General features: G+C 46.1%; 1 protein-coding gene across 13 annotated transcripts in view; it reads right to left on the bottom strand.

Annotated features, from left to right (window-relative positions):
- Positions 1 to 1410: 1410 nt before the first annotated feature.
- Positions 1411 to 15270, bottom strand: part of FBH1 (F-box DNA helicase 1) — a 49625-nt gene continuing 35765 nt past the window's right edge. For 7 of the 13 annotated variants that reach the window (XM_063669508.1, XM_054503244.2, XM_054503248.2 and 4 more), the window contains 6 exons: positions 14494 to 14691; positions 14195 to 14245; positions 13524 to 13649; positions 11504 to 11610; positions 2416 to 2547; positions 1411 to 1895 (listed from right to left, as the gene is read on the bottom strand). In XM_063669508.1, the coding sequence (XP_063525578.1) occupies positions 1725 to 1895; positions 2416 to 2547; positions 11504 to 11610; positions 13524 to 13649; positions 14195 to 14245; positions 14494 to 14691 (785 nt within the window). In that variant the 3' untranslated portion in view covers positions 1411 to 1724. The remainder of the gene's footprint in view (positions 1896 to 2415; positions 2548 to 11503; positions 11611 to 13523; positions 13650 to 14194; positions 14246 to 14493; positions 14692 to 15270) is intronic. The other 6 variants (XM_054503247.2, XM_063669504.1, XM_063669505.1 and 3 more) reach the window with 1 other exon arrangement.

The following is a 15270-nucleotide window of genomic DNA, read 5'->3' as shown; positions in this document are numbered from 1 at the left end:
GTCATCTTCAGATGTTTGATGACCCTGATGCCTCCAGGATCACTGCTGCCTCCTTCCTGTTGTCTTTGCCCTTAAGGGTTAAAACACACACACACACACACACACAACTTTTACTGCCCTTACAGTATGGCTTCAGAAAGAAACCATAAATGAACACATACATCTTAGCCCTCAAATTTTTCACTCACGTTAGGCCACAGCGGTCGGCTTCTCACCTCACTGAAACTGATCAGCTAATGTCAGCTGACCTTGATAGTGCCAGTTAAACATCTGCCCACCCTTGTTTATTTGGTCTCTTTACTGCACTGGATGCTGAAGATCCCCTTTTCCTGAACTCCCTCCTCTCTGGAGCTCAGTGGTGCTCCATCACGAGGCTCCTCTGGATCAGCTGTCGCTCTTCTTAAACCTTCTTCCTCTCTTCACCCCAAGCCTCGTGTCCACTGGCTTTGCTTCTCAGCCCTCTGCTCTTCTCATTCTCTATACTCTCCCGGATTAACTCAGCGAAACCCTTCAAACTGCACCACCACCTACACACCGACAACTCTGAAGTCCCCAGGTCCAGCCAGGCCCTTTGCTGCAAGACATGTGTTCACCCAACAGCCTCCTAGATGGTTCCACTCAAGATGCTGAAAACCAAACTGATCACTGCATTTACACAAACCTGCTATAGCTCCCATTTTCCCTGTCTCAATGAAGACGACCTCTACCACCGAGTGCCCCTATCATGATCCCAGTACTCCAGAAATCCGACCGATTCTACCTTCTAAACATCAAGAGCAGAAGTTTCCAAACTTAGCATGCATGAGCACCACTTGTCAGGCTTGTTATGTAGCAACAGCTGGGACTCAACCCTGGAGTTTCTGATCCTGTAGGCCTGGTGTGGGGACTGGACATTTTTATTTCTAACAAGTTCCCAGGTGATGTTGCCGCTGCTTGCTGGAACCACACTTTGAGAACCACTGATCCTCACATCCGTTCCCTCCTCACCAGGCCCCACAGGTGCTGTGGTCCAGCCCATCTGGGGTCATTTCTTGCTGAGATTATGATCCTGTTAGCCTTGTAATTTATCTGACCTCCTTAAAACACTATTATTATTATTATTTGAGACAGCGTCCCACTCTGTCACCCAGGCTGGAGTACGGTGAGCTGTAAGGTGACCATGGCTCGCAGCCTCAACCTTGGGCTCTAGCAGTCCTCCTGCCTTGGCTGGACTCAGTGCTGGGGTTACAGGTGTGAGCCACTGCTCCCGGCCAAAGACTCATTTTTGATGCCTCCATTCCCACCCAAGACATCACGTCTCATACTCTGCTTCCTGTGTCATGTGAACAGTGACAGTGCTGTAGGAAAGAGTAAGCTGGAAAAAGAGAAGGTTCAAAATGACAGTGCTGACGCAGACATCACACAGCGGTATGCCAGTGCTATGGTGCCTGTTTAATTGAAATCTTGTAATAAAAGTTTAAATACATAAAATGTTTGTTTTTTTTTTTATCAAAAGAACATCCCCCACTTCCCCGACCAGATACGTCCGGACGGGAGGCAAGTGGAGACTGGCTGTCTGTAGGGAGTGGAGAAATGGCAGGTCCAGCTTGGGCTGGTGTCCTCTTCCTCAGAAAGTGCTGTGGGTGAACCCAGAGTCTCAGGGAGCAGGAGCCCCCACTGCTGGCTTTCTTCACGCGGGGTCCTCGGCAAGCTGCTCTGCGCTGCGGAGAACGTGCGCCTTATCCTCAGAAGACGAGGAAGAGCAGGGCCTCGTGCCGGGGCAGCACGATGTTCTCCACAGTGCGCTCCATGGCGCGCACCTGCTCCGGGGAGGCCGTCAGGAACGCCAGGGGCCCGATGCGCTGCTCCGCGCAGGAGTGGCAGAGGTAGCCCCCCTTGTTTTCCTTCCTGTTGCTCTGTGGTGATGGACAAGAGAGAGAGCTAAGGGGAACAACCAAAGAACATGGATTTTCCAGCAAAAAGCGTGGAGTTATCATCACAGCTGCCCAGGGACAACGCATTTGGATTCTGATGTTTTCAGAGGGGTGCACATCCTCAGAGTAACACCTCCCACAGCACCACCAACTAGGTGGCCTCAATGCCCCCAAATTCCCTGAGCTCAGAAACAGCCATTCATCCAGTCAAGATAAAGAACCAAGAAAAGCTGCGCTGGGACCCCAGGGAACAGCTCTCCCTCTAAGCGTGTGTCACAACCCTGCCTCCCAGACCTGCGGCTTCAGCATAGCCAGGCAGCATCACGTGCCCTGACCTCTGACCCCGGGGCAGACCACACACCTCTTGTGCCTCATATGAAAAGCCCCTAATCAAGGATCACACAGCTCTCTCTTCTCTCCTCACCTACAACCCAGATAAGCACAGAGCTCACAAGCAAAAAATGCAAATGGCTGAATTAAGTTCCACAGACAGCAGACGTACATAGGTGATGGGCAGCTTCTTCATGGTGAGGACGGTGTCAACAGGGATGGCATTGTTGCACTGTCCCACGCAGCAGCGCACCACGCCTGTTTTTAAGACATTGCTTGTCAGCTCTGCTTGCAAGAAGTACTCCTGAGAAGGAAAGAGCGAGAAAGAGAGTCATGGCGATACCTCCGTTAGGGTCTACTGGAAACACTGACAGTTGCGGCTCTGTGAGAACCCTTTAGATGCACTTTAAGTCCCAGAGAGAAAAATGCTGCCTGCCCCGTTCTCCCTTAGTTTCTCTAACTTTTCCCTGCCTCCAAAGCTATCGACAGTCCAACTGACAGTCCAATTGCTTTTTAAATATATATATATTTAACGGATAAACATGCAAAACTATTGCCTGTAATGACATTTCCAGAATATTACTGGATTTTATTTTATGCTAAGGTATCCCCAGCTCAATCTTCAGAAAATTATTTGTGTATTCACATTATAAGCCAGGTAGGCAACACAGACGACATGAAGAAAACTTGCCCCAAACATCCCTGCATATTTCCACCGTACCGTGCTGCTGGCTGTGCTAGTGAGCAAATGACAGCCTCGCTAAGCCTGTGTCTTTATCCATAAATGCAGATGGCACGGTGCCTGCTTCAGGTGGCTGCTGAGGAGAAGAAACCCTTCAATGCATGCAAAGCACTCATGCCTGGCACACAGGGAGCACCCAGAGGAAGCATTAGTGACCTCCCAGGCTGGAAACACCATAAGGACAGGGCACTGTCAGCTTCTCTGCTGCCCCGTGGGGCTCCACATCACAGACTGATATGCTAGCAGGACTGCACACATCTGCTGCCCAGGAAAGGATGGTTTCGTATTTTCTGGATTATGACCAGTTATTGATCTAATTATTCTACAATCTGTGTCCTACATTTTGATTTATTTGGTCTTTTCTCTTAGAGGGCCTGCCTACCAGCTATGAAAAAGAACAGAAAACCACCATGCAAACACTCCAGTTATGGCCAACAAGTACTAACAGCTGACGAGGTGAAATCCTATCTGAAGTCACAGATTTTGCTGAAGTCCCTTGGACTGTCATCTCAATTTCCTTCCCCAGAGACAGCCAAGACCATGAACCTGGCGAGGTCCCTCCAACCCACGGTGAAATAGCTTCTCGTTTACACATGTGTCCAAGGACACAGGTCTCCTTTTATAGATGTCTAATTTACATGAATGTTACATTTCTGGCTTCCTACTCACCTAGTTTTTCTAAAATGCTGTAGAGGACTCAGTCACAGCACTCTCTTGTATTTTATTTACCCATTCCCTTGCTGTGGTTACTCAGTTGTTTCCAAACTATTTCCAACAATGCAGCAATGAACATCCTTGTACCTGACTGCCCTGTCCATTCCAGAAGTTTCTCCAGGGCTAGGCTCTCAAACCGTTTTTGACGCAGTTACCATTATAATGCTATACACACATACGCACATATGTAAGAAACACACATATGGAAGAAAAGTTTCACAACACATGATTTAACCTAACATGCAGTGTTCTCTGATTTCTTTAGATTTTATGCCATTTAACTCTTTTTAAGCCTCTCATAACCCACTAGATTAACTGTTTTTATTTATATAAATTTAAGGGGTGAGGGTCACATCTGTAGTTCCAGCACTTTGGGAGACTGAAGTGGGAGGATCACTTGAGCCCAGGAGTTCGAGACCAGCCTGGGCAACATGGCAAAACCCTGTCTCTACCAAAAATACAAAAATTAGCTAGGCATAGTGGTGCACACCTGTAATCTCAGCTACTCGGGAGGCTGAGGTTGCAGTGAGCTGAGATCGTGCCACTGCACTCCAGCCTGGGCAACAGAGCAAGACCCTGTATCTAAACAAATAAACAAAAATAATCTAAGATTCTGTGAGACCAAGAAGCTGTCTTTGGCTGGACATAGTGGCTCAAGCCTGTAATCTCAGCAATTTGGGAGGCCAAGGCAAACGGATCACTTGAGGTCAGGAGTTCGAGACCAGCCTGGTCAATATGGGTGAAACCCCATCTCTACTAAAAATACAAAAATTAGCCAGGCATGGTAGCTCACGCCTGTAATCCCAGTTACTCTGAGGCTGAGGCCTGAGAATCGCTTGAGCCCAGGAGGCAGAGGCTGCGGTGAGCCGAGCAAGATGGCACCACTGCACTCCAGCCTGGGCTACAGAGGGAGACTCCATCTCAAAAAAAAAAAAAAAAAAAAAAAGCTGTCTTTGAAACGTAACTTCATGTCACTTAACACCCCAACAATGTAATAATTTCCTTCACTTTCCCAAAACTTAAAGAAACAAATGAACAAAACGGCTTCTGGTGATTCTATTAACTATATTTTCTAAGGGGGAGGGGTCAAAGAAAAAGAAGGTTGCCCTGCTCTTGGGAGATAAAGGGGCTTATCGTTCTAGGCAGCACAGGAAGCAATGGCTCGCTTTTTATCTCCAAAACACCCCCGTCCGTGGCTCCACCATTTTTAACCGCTTTCCTAGCCCCTGAACTATGGCCCAACTCGGGATCTTCATTATCCCCATGGCCTTCCCTCCTGGGCAGAGACTGGACTCGACACTTCCGAAACAGGGTATCCCCAAACTTATTCACAGGCTGTGATCAACAACAACATAAAAGACTGGACATGGTGGCTCACGCCTATAATCCCAACACTTTGGGAGGCCGAGGCGGGTGGATCACTTCAAGTCAGGAGTTCGAGACCAGCCTGGCCAACACGGTGAAACCTTGTCTTTAACAACAACAACAACAACAAAAAAAACAAAAAAAAAATTAGCCAGGTATGGTGGTATACACCTGTACTACCAGCTACTTGGGAGGCTGAGACAGGAGAACAGCTTGAACCCGGGAGGCAGAGGTTGCAGTGAGCCAAGATCACACCACTGCCCTCCAGCCTGGGCGACAGAGCGAGACTCTGGTTTTTTTTTTTTTTTTTTAAAAGCAGAGTGCCTCCCCCTCTCACAAGGTCTTACAGCCTTTAAAAATCTGTTCCCACAAATAGGCAGTTTTTCTGGGACTTCCTCGCAGGACCCCTGAGGGCAGACAGCCCAGCCCAGTCTCAGTAATGGGGAAGTATTTATCTAGATTCTGTATTATTTTCTTCTATGGGGAAAACAAAATGCATGCAGCAACCAAATGACAACCTTCCAATTAGCTTTAAAAAGTCTACTTCACTTTTTTGTGTTTGTTTTGAGACAGAGTCTCACTTTGTTGCCCACACTGGAGTGCAGTGGCATGATTTCAGCCTACTGCAACCTCTGCCTCCCGGATTCAAATGATTCTCCTGCCTCAGCCTCCTGAGTAGCTGGGATTACAGGCATACGCCACTACGCCCAGCTAATTTTTGTATTTTTAGTAGAGACAGGGTTTCACCATGTTGGCCAGGCTGGTCTTGAACTCCTGATATCAAGTGATCCGCCCTCCTAGGCCTCCCAAAGTACTGGGATTACAGGTGTGAGCTACTGCGCCGGGCCTGTTTCACTCTTATGCATACAACTGGTGGGACTCTAAAGTGATAACAATCTCCATGAAAAAATTGGCAACATCTAGAAAAGTCACACTTGGCCAGGTGCAGTGGCTCATGCCTGTAATCCTAGCACTTTGGGAGGCCGAGGCAGGGTGATCACTTCAGCTCATGAGTTTGAGACCAGCCTGGGCAACTCATGCCCAGACGGGGCGAAACCCCGTCTCTACAAAAAATACAGAATTAGCCAGGTGTCGTGGCACACACCTGTAGTCCCAGCTGCTCGGGAGGCTGAGGTGGGAGGATGGCTTGAGCCTGGGAGGCGGAGGTTGCAGTGAGCCAAGATTGTGCCACCATATTCCAGCCTGGGTGACAGAGCCAGGCCTTGTCTCAAAAACAAAACAAAACAAAACAAAACAAAAACAAAACAACAGAAAAGTCACACTTGCATTTATCTTTACCCAGCAATTCCACTTCTAGAAATGCATGCTGAAGATGCACTGACAAAAACAGAAATGACCTGTGCATAAGATTGTGCAATGCAGCATTATTAATGAAAGCAAAAGGCTGGAAGTGACCATTTCCATGAGCGAGGATGGCATGAATCATAGTGCGTCAACACAGAACACTATGCAGCTGACCAAGGGGCGAGAGAGCTCTGTGAGCTGATAAAGAGGGATTTCCTGATTTGGGTAGGACAACAAGTAAAAGAATAAAAGGCCAAAAAATAAAAGAGTAAAAAATAAATAAAAGAGTGATTCCCATGGCTTCTAAGTGACAAAGCAAAGTACACAACAGTGTATCTGAAATGCTACCTTCTGTGGAAAAGGAGAATATGAAAATACCTACGAATCTGCTAATACTTGCATAAAGAAATACTGAAGGATTAATCGCTAATTGTTTAAAATAACTACCAATGGTGGAGGCAGAGAACAGTCTGAAGTGAACAGGGAGGTAATGAGACTTCTCTTATCACAAAGTTCTGACCTTTTTTTTTTGAGACAGGGTCTCACTCTGTCACCTAGGCTGGAGTGCAGTGGCACAATCTCAGCTCACTGCAATCTCCGCCTCCTGGGTTCAAGCGATTCTCCCACCTCAGCCTCCTAAGTAGCTGGGGCTACAGGTATGCACCACCACGACTAGCTAATTTTTCTGTATTTTTTGGTAGAGACAGGGTTTCGCCATGTTGGCCAGGCTGATATCTAACTCCTGACTTCAAGTGATCTGTCTGCCTCAGCCCCGCAAAGTGCTGGGATTACAGGGGTGAGCCACTGTGCCCAGGCGCAAGGTTTTGACTTTGAAAACATTAACAGGCCTTACACATCAAAAAAGATCATTAAATCAAAAAGAAGCAAAGCAATCCCTGTAGGTATTATGAATAAACTACATGTCTAACTGCAAATTAAGTTGGTAATAAAACCACAAAAGCAAAAAGGACTTACTTTAAGTGACTTCAGAACATGATATTTTGACTAATAAATACATCATTCATGGAGAAATGGAGCTGTTAGGAAATCTTCAAGTCCAGTCAGTATTCCATTAATACTGGCATTATTTTGAATATTATTTTTAAATACATAGAATAGTATCAATAAGTAATAAATACTGTTAGGAACCAAGATTTCAGTGTATGAGAAAATATTCAAGTGTGAGAAAAGAAGTAAAATTCCTTTCATGTTAAATGTGAATTAGATTATGGAACAAAATTTATGAGGGCTGAACATGTGAAGGGCTAAAGCCTCTGACAATGCAGATACAGTGCAGCTTTTGAAACCCAGGAGAATGAAGAGAACATGTGTAAACAGTATCATTTTTCAGCACTTACTGATGGCGGTGCATACCTGGTTAAAAAGAAAAAAAAAAAGGTGCAGTTGTGCAACAAAGCAAGGTAATGCATATCTGTTGAGATGGCAGTTACCCTCAGAAAGGAGGGAGGGTGCTACGATGGCCAGGGGCCACCAGGACAGCTCCATGATGGCTGGCAGATCCCATCTTCTAATCTGGTGGATGCTCGCAACATCATCATTTTAAACTGCTATATGCTGTTTTATATATTTGTGTTATATTTAACAACAAAATGTTGAAATTTGCCTGGTGTCACACCTATAATCCCAGAACTTTGGGAGGCTGAGGTGGGAGGATCACTTAAGCCCAGGAGTTCAAGACCAGCCTGGGCAACATAGTGAGACCCTGTCTCTACAAAAAAAAAAAAAAAAAAAAATCAGCCAGGTGTGATGGTGCACGCCTGTGTTCCCAGCTACTTGGGAGGCTGAGGTGGGAGGACTGCGCCTAAGGCCAGGAGGTTGAGGCTGCAGTGAGCCATGATCGTGCCACTGCACTAAAGCCTGGGCAACAGAGTGAGACCCTGTCTCTTTGAAACAAATAAAGTTTAAAAACTGGGATTGGGATTATCAGTATGAACCACTGGTTTTTTTTCTTTCTTTTCAAAAATACACATTTCCTAGCTGTGCCTCTTTGAAAGATGAGCAATCAGCATCACTAACAGGGAAAAACTAACCTGCTCATAAGGAGGCTGTGAGCCTCCTTATGTGACGAGGCAAAGCACGAAGCCCTCTCCGGCCTCCCACGGGGCACGCCTGCCAAGACTCAGGCTTGAATCTAATTAAGCCTCTGCGGCTAACTTCCAGTTACTGGAAAGCCAGGACAGGTAATGATGGCAGAACATGTTACACAACCACACCGGGAAGCAAACCAAGAATGGGGACGCTCCATAGGACGAATGACCCAGTTTATGCAATGAGACAAGAGCATGGGAAAAGCAGGGAGGGAGTCCCGTACAGCTCTCTAGTTAACTTAAGAGACAAGCAACCAAATGTTGGTTTGGACTCTGACTTGAACAAATCAACTGTAAAAAAGCATTTCTGAGACAATCATAAAAGTGTAATTATGGATCGGGTAGTAGAGGCCACATATTATAACATTTATAAAATACGAAAATGGCATGGTAGTTACGGGAAAAAAAAGGACATATTTTTTGGAGATGTATACATATAGGTATGATTTGTGTATGAGTGTTCAGTGTGTTGCTTTTACTTTTTAATGTCTCAAAATTTTCATAAGCAAAAACGAAAAGTCCTGTGTAGTCCATGTTGTGAGATGATATCACTGCTCTGTAATATCCCACATGGTTCTACCAATTGACAATGTGGTTTTGTTACAGGCCTAACCACTTCTGTAACACGACTTCCATGAGAAAACCATACTGGAGGGTCTAAAAAAGTACTTATAAACCAAAGTTTACACAAAAATGTTTGTATAGGTAGAGACTATTTGTACACAATGATTTATTCTGCTTAACTCCTGGGGGTACTGGTTTAGAGATTTTTTAAAGTCACACTTTTCTTTAAAACAGAGGCCAGCAAACTACACGTGGGCCACGTCCAGACAATGGCCGTTTTTGTGAATCAGTTTCACTGGAACACAGCCACACTTGTTCGCTAACGTACTGTCAACAGGGGCTCTTGCACTACAGCAGCGGGGCTGGGTAGCTGCAACAGAGATCATGTGACTTGCAGAGGCTGAAATCTTTACTACCTGGCCCTTTACAGAAAAAGTCTACAGACGATCCATGTGCTTTAGTGGCTAAAGATGCAACCAAAGAAAAAGGGCTTCAGTTCTAAGCTCTGACACTGTTGCACTCGGTGAAGCCCAGATGAAAAGTTGTTTTGGGAAAAATGCATCAGATTTCAAATTCTGGAAACATTCTTATGGCCAAGTCAGCCTACCTAACAGAGGCCTGGAGGAAAAATGACAAAGGAGACATGAAAAATGTGATAAACATGCAAGCTAATCAGTTTTATGCAAGAAGCTTTTGCCCTGTGATGAGTCATGTAGAATATTTATTTGCAAAGCTTCTCTCTTTTAAGTTTTGATATTATCTTCCTCAAAAATGTGAAGAGAAATCCTATTCGTTCACTTACTTGTCCATCTCCTCGCCTGAATGGGCTCTATGAGGGCAGGAATTTCCCTGCCCACTGTTATGCCCCAGTACCCAGAAAGGTGCTTGGCAAGTGTTAGGCCCTCGATAAACATTCCATTACGAGCATCAGGGTTCTACTGCACTTAACACCTCTGAGAGGTGAATATCATTCACTCGAAAGTGGTGACCGCCCACCCTGCCTGCACCCTGTGGTTCAACCCAGAGCACACAGGGCAATATGGTGCGGCTCACCCCACGAGAGTAGGCAATATGGCACTGAGAATAAACCATCCAGCTACACACAATCTTTGTTCTGGAGACAGCTAAGCAAGAAAGAGTATTTATATTAACTTTTACACTTAAGTTTTAGGTTTACACTTAAGTTTTACACTTTAAGTTTGGGTTCAGGGAAAGATGGACTAAGTAGTAACTATTAGCTCAAATTTCTGTTCTAGTGTCTGACAGAGTTGAAAAGACTAAATGGTTTACACTCCAGCTGTTTAGGCAGAAAAAGAGATAAAAATAAGTAGAGTGTGAGAAGATGGTCTGTGGGAAGGGTAAAGAGTGACTGCTGACCAGCTCATTTTTCCACGTCTGTGACAAAGGCCAGCCAGGTGCCTGAACACTTACTCTCCCCGGCAAGGTTGTGTTCTTCTGGAAAGTCTACTTTTCAAATGCCATTTCAAAAGGGACTAAAGAGTGAGAGGGAGGAAGCCTGGGTGCACAAAACCTTCCTGGCATTTTTTCCTATGAACATTGAGAATAGGGGCAAAGCAAGGTGGCTCACACCTGTAACTCCAGCACTTTGGGAGGCTGAGGCAGGAGGATCACTTTAGCCAGGAGTTCAAGACCAGCCTGGGCAATATAGCAAGACCCCGTCTCTAGAAAAAAATTAAAAACTAGCCAGGTGTGGTGGCATGCACCTGTAGTCCCAGTTACTCAGGAGGCTGAGGTAAGATAATTGCTTCAGCCCAGGAGTTCCAGGTTACAGTGAGTGATGACTGTGCCACTGCACTCCAGCCTGGGTGACACAGTGAGATCCTGTCTCAAACCAAAAAAAAGAACTAATTGAGAAAAGGAGAAATTAAGAAATACATGACCACTGCTGGTATCTTTTTTTTTTTTTTTTTGAGACGGAGTCTCGCTCTGTCGCCCAGGCTGGAATGCAGTGGTGCCATCTTGGCTAACTGCAACCTCCGCCTCCCAGGTTCAAGTGATTTCTCCTGCCTCAGCCTCCCGAGTAGCTGGAATTACAGGTGCACGCCACCACACCTGGCTAATTTATGTATTTTTAGTAGAGATGGGTTTTCACCATGTTGGCCAGGCTGGTCTCAAACCCCTGACCTCAAGTGATCCTCCCACCTCAGCCTCCCAAAGTGCTGGGATTACAGGCGTGAGCCACCGTGCCTGGCCCACTGCTGGTATCTTAAACAGAGCTTTTTAAACTGAATTAGGAAATGACTTAGAAAAGAACCACATTTTTGTTTCCTTGGTTAGAACACTTCTTATACTGGTCATCGGCCTTTGCACGTTCAAGCAGCGTTTCTCTTCCAACCCAGGATCTTGATCCGAAGGCCTCTGAAGGCTCCAGGTCAGCCCCTCATGCAGACTAAATAACATTCAATGGCATCAAGTTAGCTCATGCTGCCCATTCTGCTTACCCCAGCCAAAGTCAAAATGTTTTCCAATGATTTGGTCATGATGAGACGCTTCTTGGCTCGAGTTACTGCAACATACAGTAAATTCCATTCATCCTCAGAAAATGACTCTAAACAAAGTAAAGGGGAAAAAAATCAACTAAAAAGCCTTAGAAAAGCTTACAAAACCTTATGTCTCATCTAAATGTTTACTAGCCCCCACCCATTCCCCGTAGAAAACCACTCAACATTTGTTGGCTGTAAATACAAAATTTTCCTACAAATGCCAATTCCAAAAACAAACCAAATCCTAGCAGACTAGTGGCACAAAATACTGGGTTTTATTTAGTCCTGCTACGTAAATCCTGGGAATGTGTTAATTGGTTATTTGACACCCACGATGTGACAGATGGCTGTTTACAGTCATTATGCCAGTTCCCACAACAAGCCCGTGAGACAGACGGGGAAACCGAGGCTTAGACAGGTTAAGTCACTCCTACAAACAAGGCCATGGCTAATCAAGGGCCTGGGAGCAGGACCGAGTCCGCTCGTCTCTTTCCATTTCCTTATACTGTCTCTGGACTGCCAGAGTCCCATCTGGAAAAGCCTGACACTGTCACAGGACAACAAGGAAGACACACAGGTGTGCTGTGTGCTGTGTGTCTGTGCTGCTCAACTGCACCTCTCATCTCCCATCTTGATTCACTACACAATGGCAGGAACTCAACAAAGAGCAGCAGACCCGAGGGCGTGCAAAAAGCTGCTGAATTGTACACTTTGGATGGGTGAGTTGTGTGGCATGTAAATTACATGTCCCCCAAAAAAATTACATTTGTAAACATGTAAACCAGAAGCGGGGAAAAGGTGGTACTATAGTAAACTTCTCCATGGCTGCCTCCCTTCCTCTCTCCACTCCAAACCATGTTCTATGTTTGCCAATGGTCACAAATGCTGTGGTTTCCATTTTCAGCATGCCAATGTGTGCTAGGCCCCAAATTTCCAGTCCACAGTTAACAGACAGCTTTGTTTGTTTGTACAGAAATTTCAAACGGTTTTATTCTAAGATTTAAAACCAAAGCAATAGCACTGATGCTTAGAGTACAAATTTATTACAAAGCAGCCTTGAGTACAAATTTATTTCAAAGCAGACAAGGCCAGGCATGGTGGCTAACACCTATAATCCCAGCACTTTGGGAGGCCAAGGCAGGTAGATCACCTGAAGTCAGGAGTTCAAGACCAGCCTGGCCAACATGGCGAAACCCCGTCTCTACTAAAAATACAAAAATTAGCCGGGCGTGGTGGCACGCGCCTGTAGTCCCAGCTACTCTGAGGCAGAAGAATCACTTGAACCCAGGAGGTGGAGATTGCAGTGAGCCGAGATCGTGCCACTGCACTCCAGCCTGGGTGACAGAGTGAGACTCCATCTCAAAATAATAATAATAATAATAACAACAACAACAAGAAAGCAGACAAATGTCTGTGGTGGCTGACGCCTGCAATCCCAACACTTTGGGAGGCTGAGGTGGGAGGATCGCTTGAGCCTAGGACTTTGAGACCAGCCTGAGCAACATAGTGAGACCCTGTCTGTACCAAAAAACAACAACAGACAAATGATAAAGAATGCTTACTATTTCTCCTTTTGTGATTTTCTTCTCTCTTTAATAAAATGAAGAGGAATTAATGAAAGGAAAAAAATGCCATGGTAAGCAAGTAAACTATATTTTAAAGCTTTCATGAGGCTGGAGACTCAAAGTCTGATGGTGAAAAACCTGGAGCTGAGGGCAGTGCAGGGCTCACAGGGCCGCCACAAACATCATCCCACACGCAGCCCCCAGAGGGGTGCACCTTGGGGAAGTTTTGTTTTTTAAAAAACCACAGTATAAGAATCAAAAGTTTAGGACTAGGAGGTGTTTTGTGGTTTAGTTTGTCCAGAAGTGCCCTACCAGGAGGCCACACCATCCAACAAACAACAAGGCAGTGCAAAGGAAGCATTCCAGTCATCACTCACTACAATAGCACCTGACACTACCCGGCCACCTCTTACCAACTCTGAAGTGGGGAAGCTGGGGCAGGTTATGCCGGGCACAAGGCACTTTCACAAAATCATCCAAAACATGCACAGTGTCAAACTCCAGGCCTTTGGCTTTGTGCACAGTGCCCAGAATGTACTCTAGGATAAAAACACAGCACACGTTAGATGGCACTTCAAAGGGAAAAAAACAAGATGACAAAAACATACATGCTTCCCACTTGACTCTGAACTCGAACATTTCTTGCCTCAGTGCGGTTTTGTAGGAAAAGGGAGAAAGAGGAAACAACTGTCGGGAACAGAAAAAAGAAAAAGACGAGGGGAAAAGTCGAAAATTAGTTGCAGGAGAGTTAGTGCCTCTCGGAATCACATCCCAGAAGACAGAGTGGCTCTACCCACCCTCTGGATCTAACACATGAAGGGACAGAGCCCAGAAGAGGGCTGCACGGCTTGCCTGACATTACACGTGGCAGAGCTGGGACTAGAAAATCCCATTGTACGGGCTTGAAAGTAGAAAGAATAAAGAGCCCCTGAGGAAGAACCAGGACCCTGCTCCCCTTTCCCTTAAGCAATAAAGCCTTCCTTGCTCAGATATTTCACACAGGGAAGAAACAGCAGAAGAGGCCGGGCGCGGTGGCTCACGCCTGTAATTCTAGCACTTTGGGAGGTCGAGGCGGGTGGATTACCTGAGGTTGGGAGTTCGAGACCAGCCTGGCCAACATGGTGAGACTCCATCTCTACAAAAAATACACAAACTAGCCAGGCATGGTGGTGGGGCCTGTAGTCCCAGCTACTCATGAGGCTGAGGCAGGATAATTGCTTGAACCCAGGAGGTGGGCATTGCAGTGAGCCAAGATCATGCCACTGCACTCCAGCCTGGGCAACAGAGCAATACTCTGTCTCATAAAAAAAAAAAAAAAAGAACAGCAGAAAACCATCTGTTCCTCCTCTTAGGGGGAAGGTAAAAACCAACTGCTTCCCTTACCTGCAAAGTCCAAATCTTCTATATGGCATTTTTCTATCCTTTGCACCAGCTCTGGAATCCTGATGTTATACTTTTCAACAACTGCGATCTTGGCTTCAAGCTCCTTGTCCTCGGCAGCGGTCACATACCTCTTGAAGCCACTAAAGCCTTCTTTGTGCACCCATCTTCTGATAAATTTGTCTTTAATGACGAGGTTTTCTAAGAAGAATATACACACAAATTAAGGTGACACAAGCTCCACTAACAGATGGTGGCAGGTGCTGCATGTTCCTAAGCAGCCGCACAAGAGCGGATGGTCTTAAAGTGGGGAGACCTGGATTCCAGGCCTGACTGCATCACTAACTCACTGTGTGTCCCTGGGCAAGTCAGTGCAGTGCGGTAGCCTCTCCGTCTCCGACTGAGGAGCAAAGCCCTAGGCTCAAGATCCTCACCTACTTCACAGGGATTTGAAATAGCGCAGTCAACAGGAAAAGAAAAGTGCTATAGAAATGCTCGACGCTATCACTTGGGGCCCACGTGGAAGTATCAACATATAAAGTGGCCCAGGCAGACAGAAAGATGCAGGGGAAGACAGTCTATGGGACCAGCGTTGGAAAGAGACTGAGGCTCCTGTGAGGAAGATCTAGAAAAATCTGTCAGTACCTATGAAAACAGGAGGCCCGAGGCACCCCCCTCGTCATGGGAAGACAGCAACACTAGCTCGCCCTTCTCTGGAGGGAAACGGGTCCCTGACTCAGACCGGGCCTGCTTCGTTCTCGTCCCTGTCACTTGGGTGCG

Source organism: Pongo pygmaeus, chromosome 8 (genome assembly GCF_028885625.2).
Source record: "Pongo pygmaeus isolate AG05252 chromosome 8, NHGRI_mPonPyg2-v2.0_pri, whole genome shotgun sequence".
In the NCBI taxonomy this organism is placed as follows: domain Eukaryota; kingdom Metazoa; phylum Chordata; class Mammalia; order Primates; family Hominidae; genus Pongo; species Pongo pygmaeus.
The sequence above is the reverse complement of the archived record's forward strand: the minus strand, read 5'-3'. Positions and strand labels throughout refer to the sequence as shown.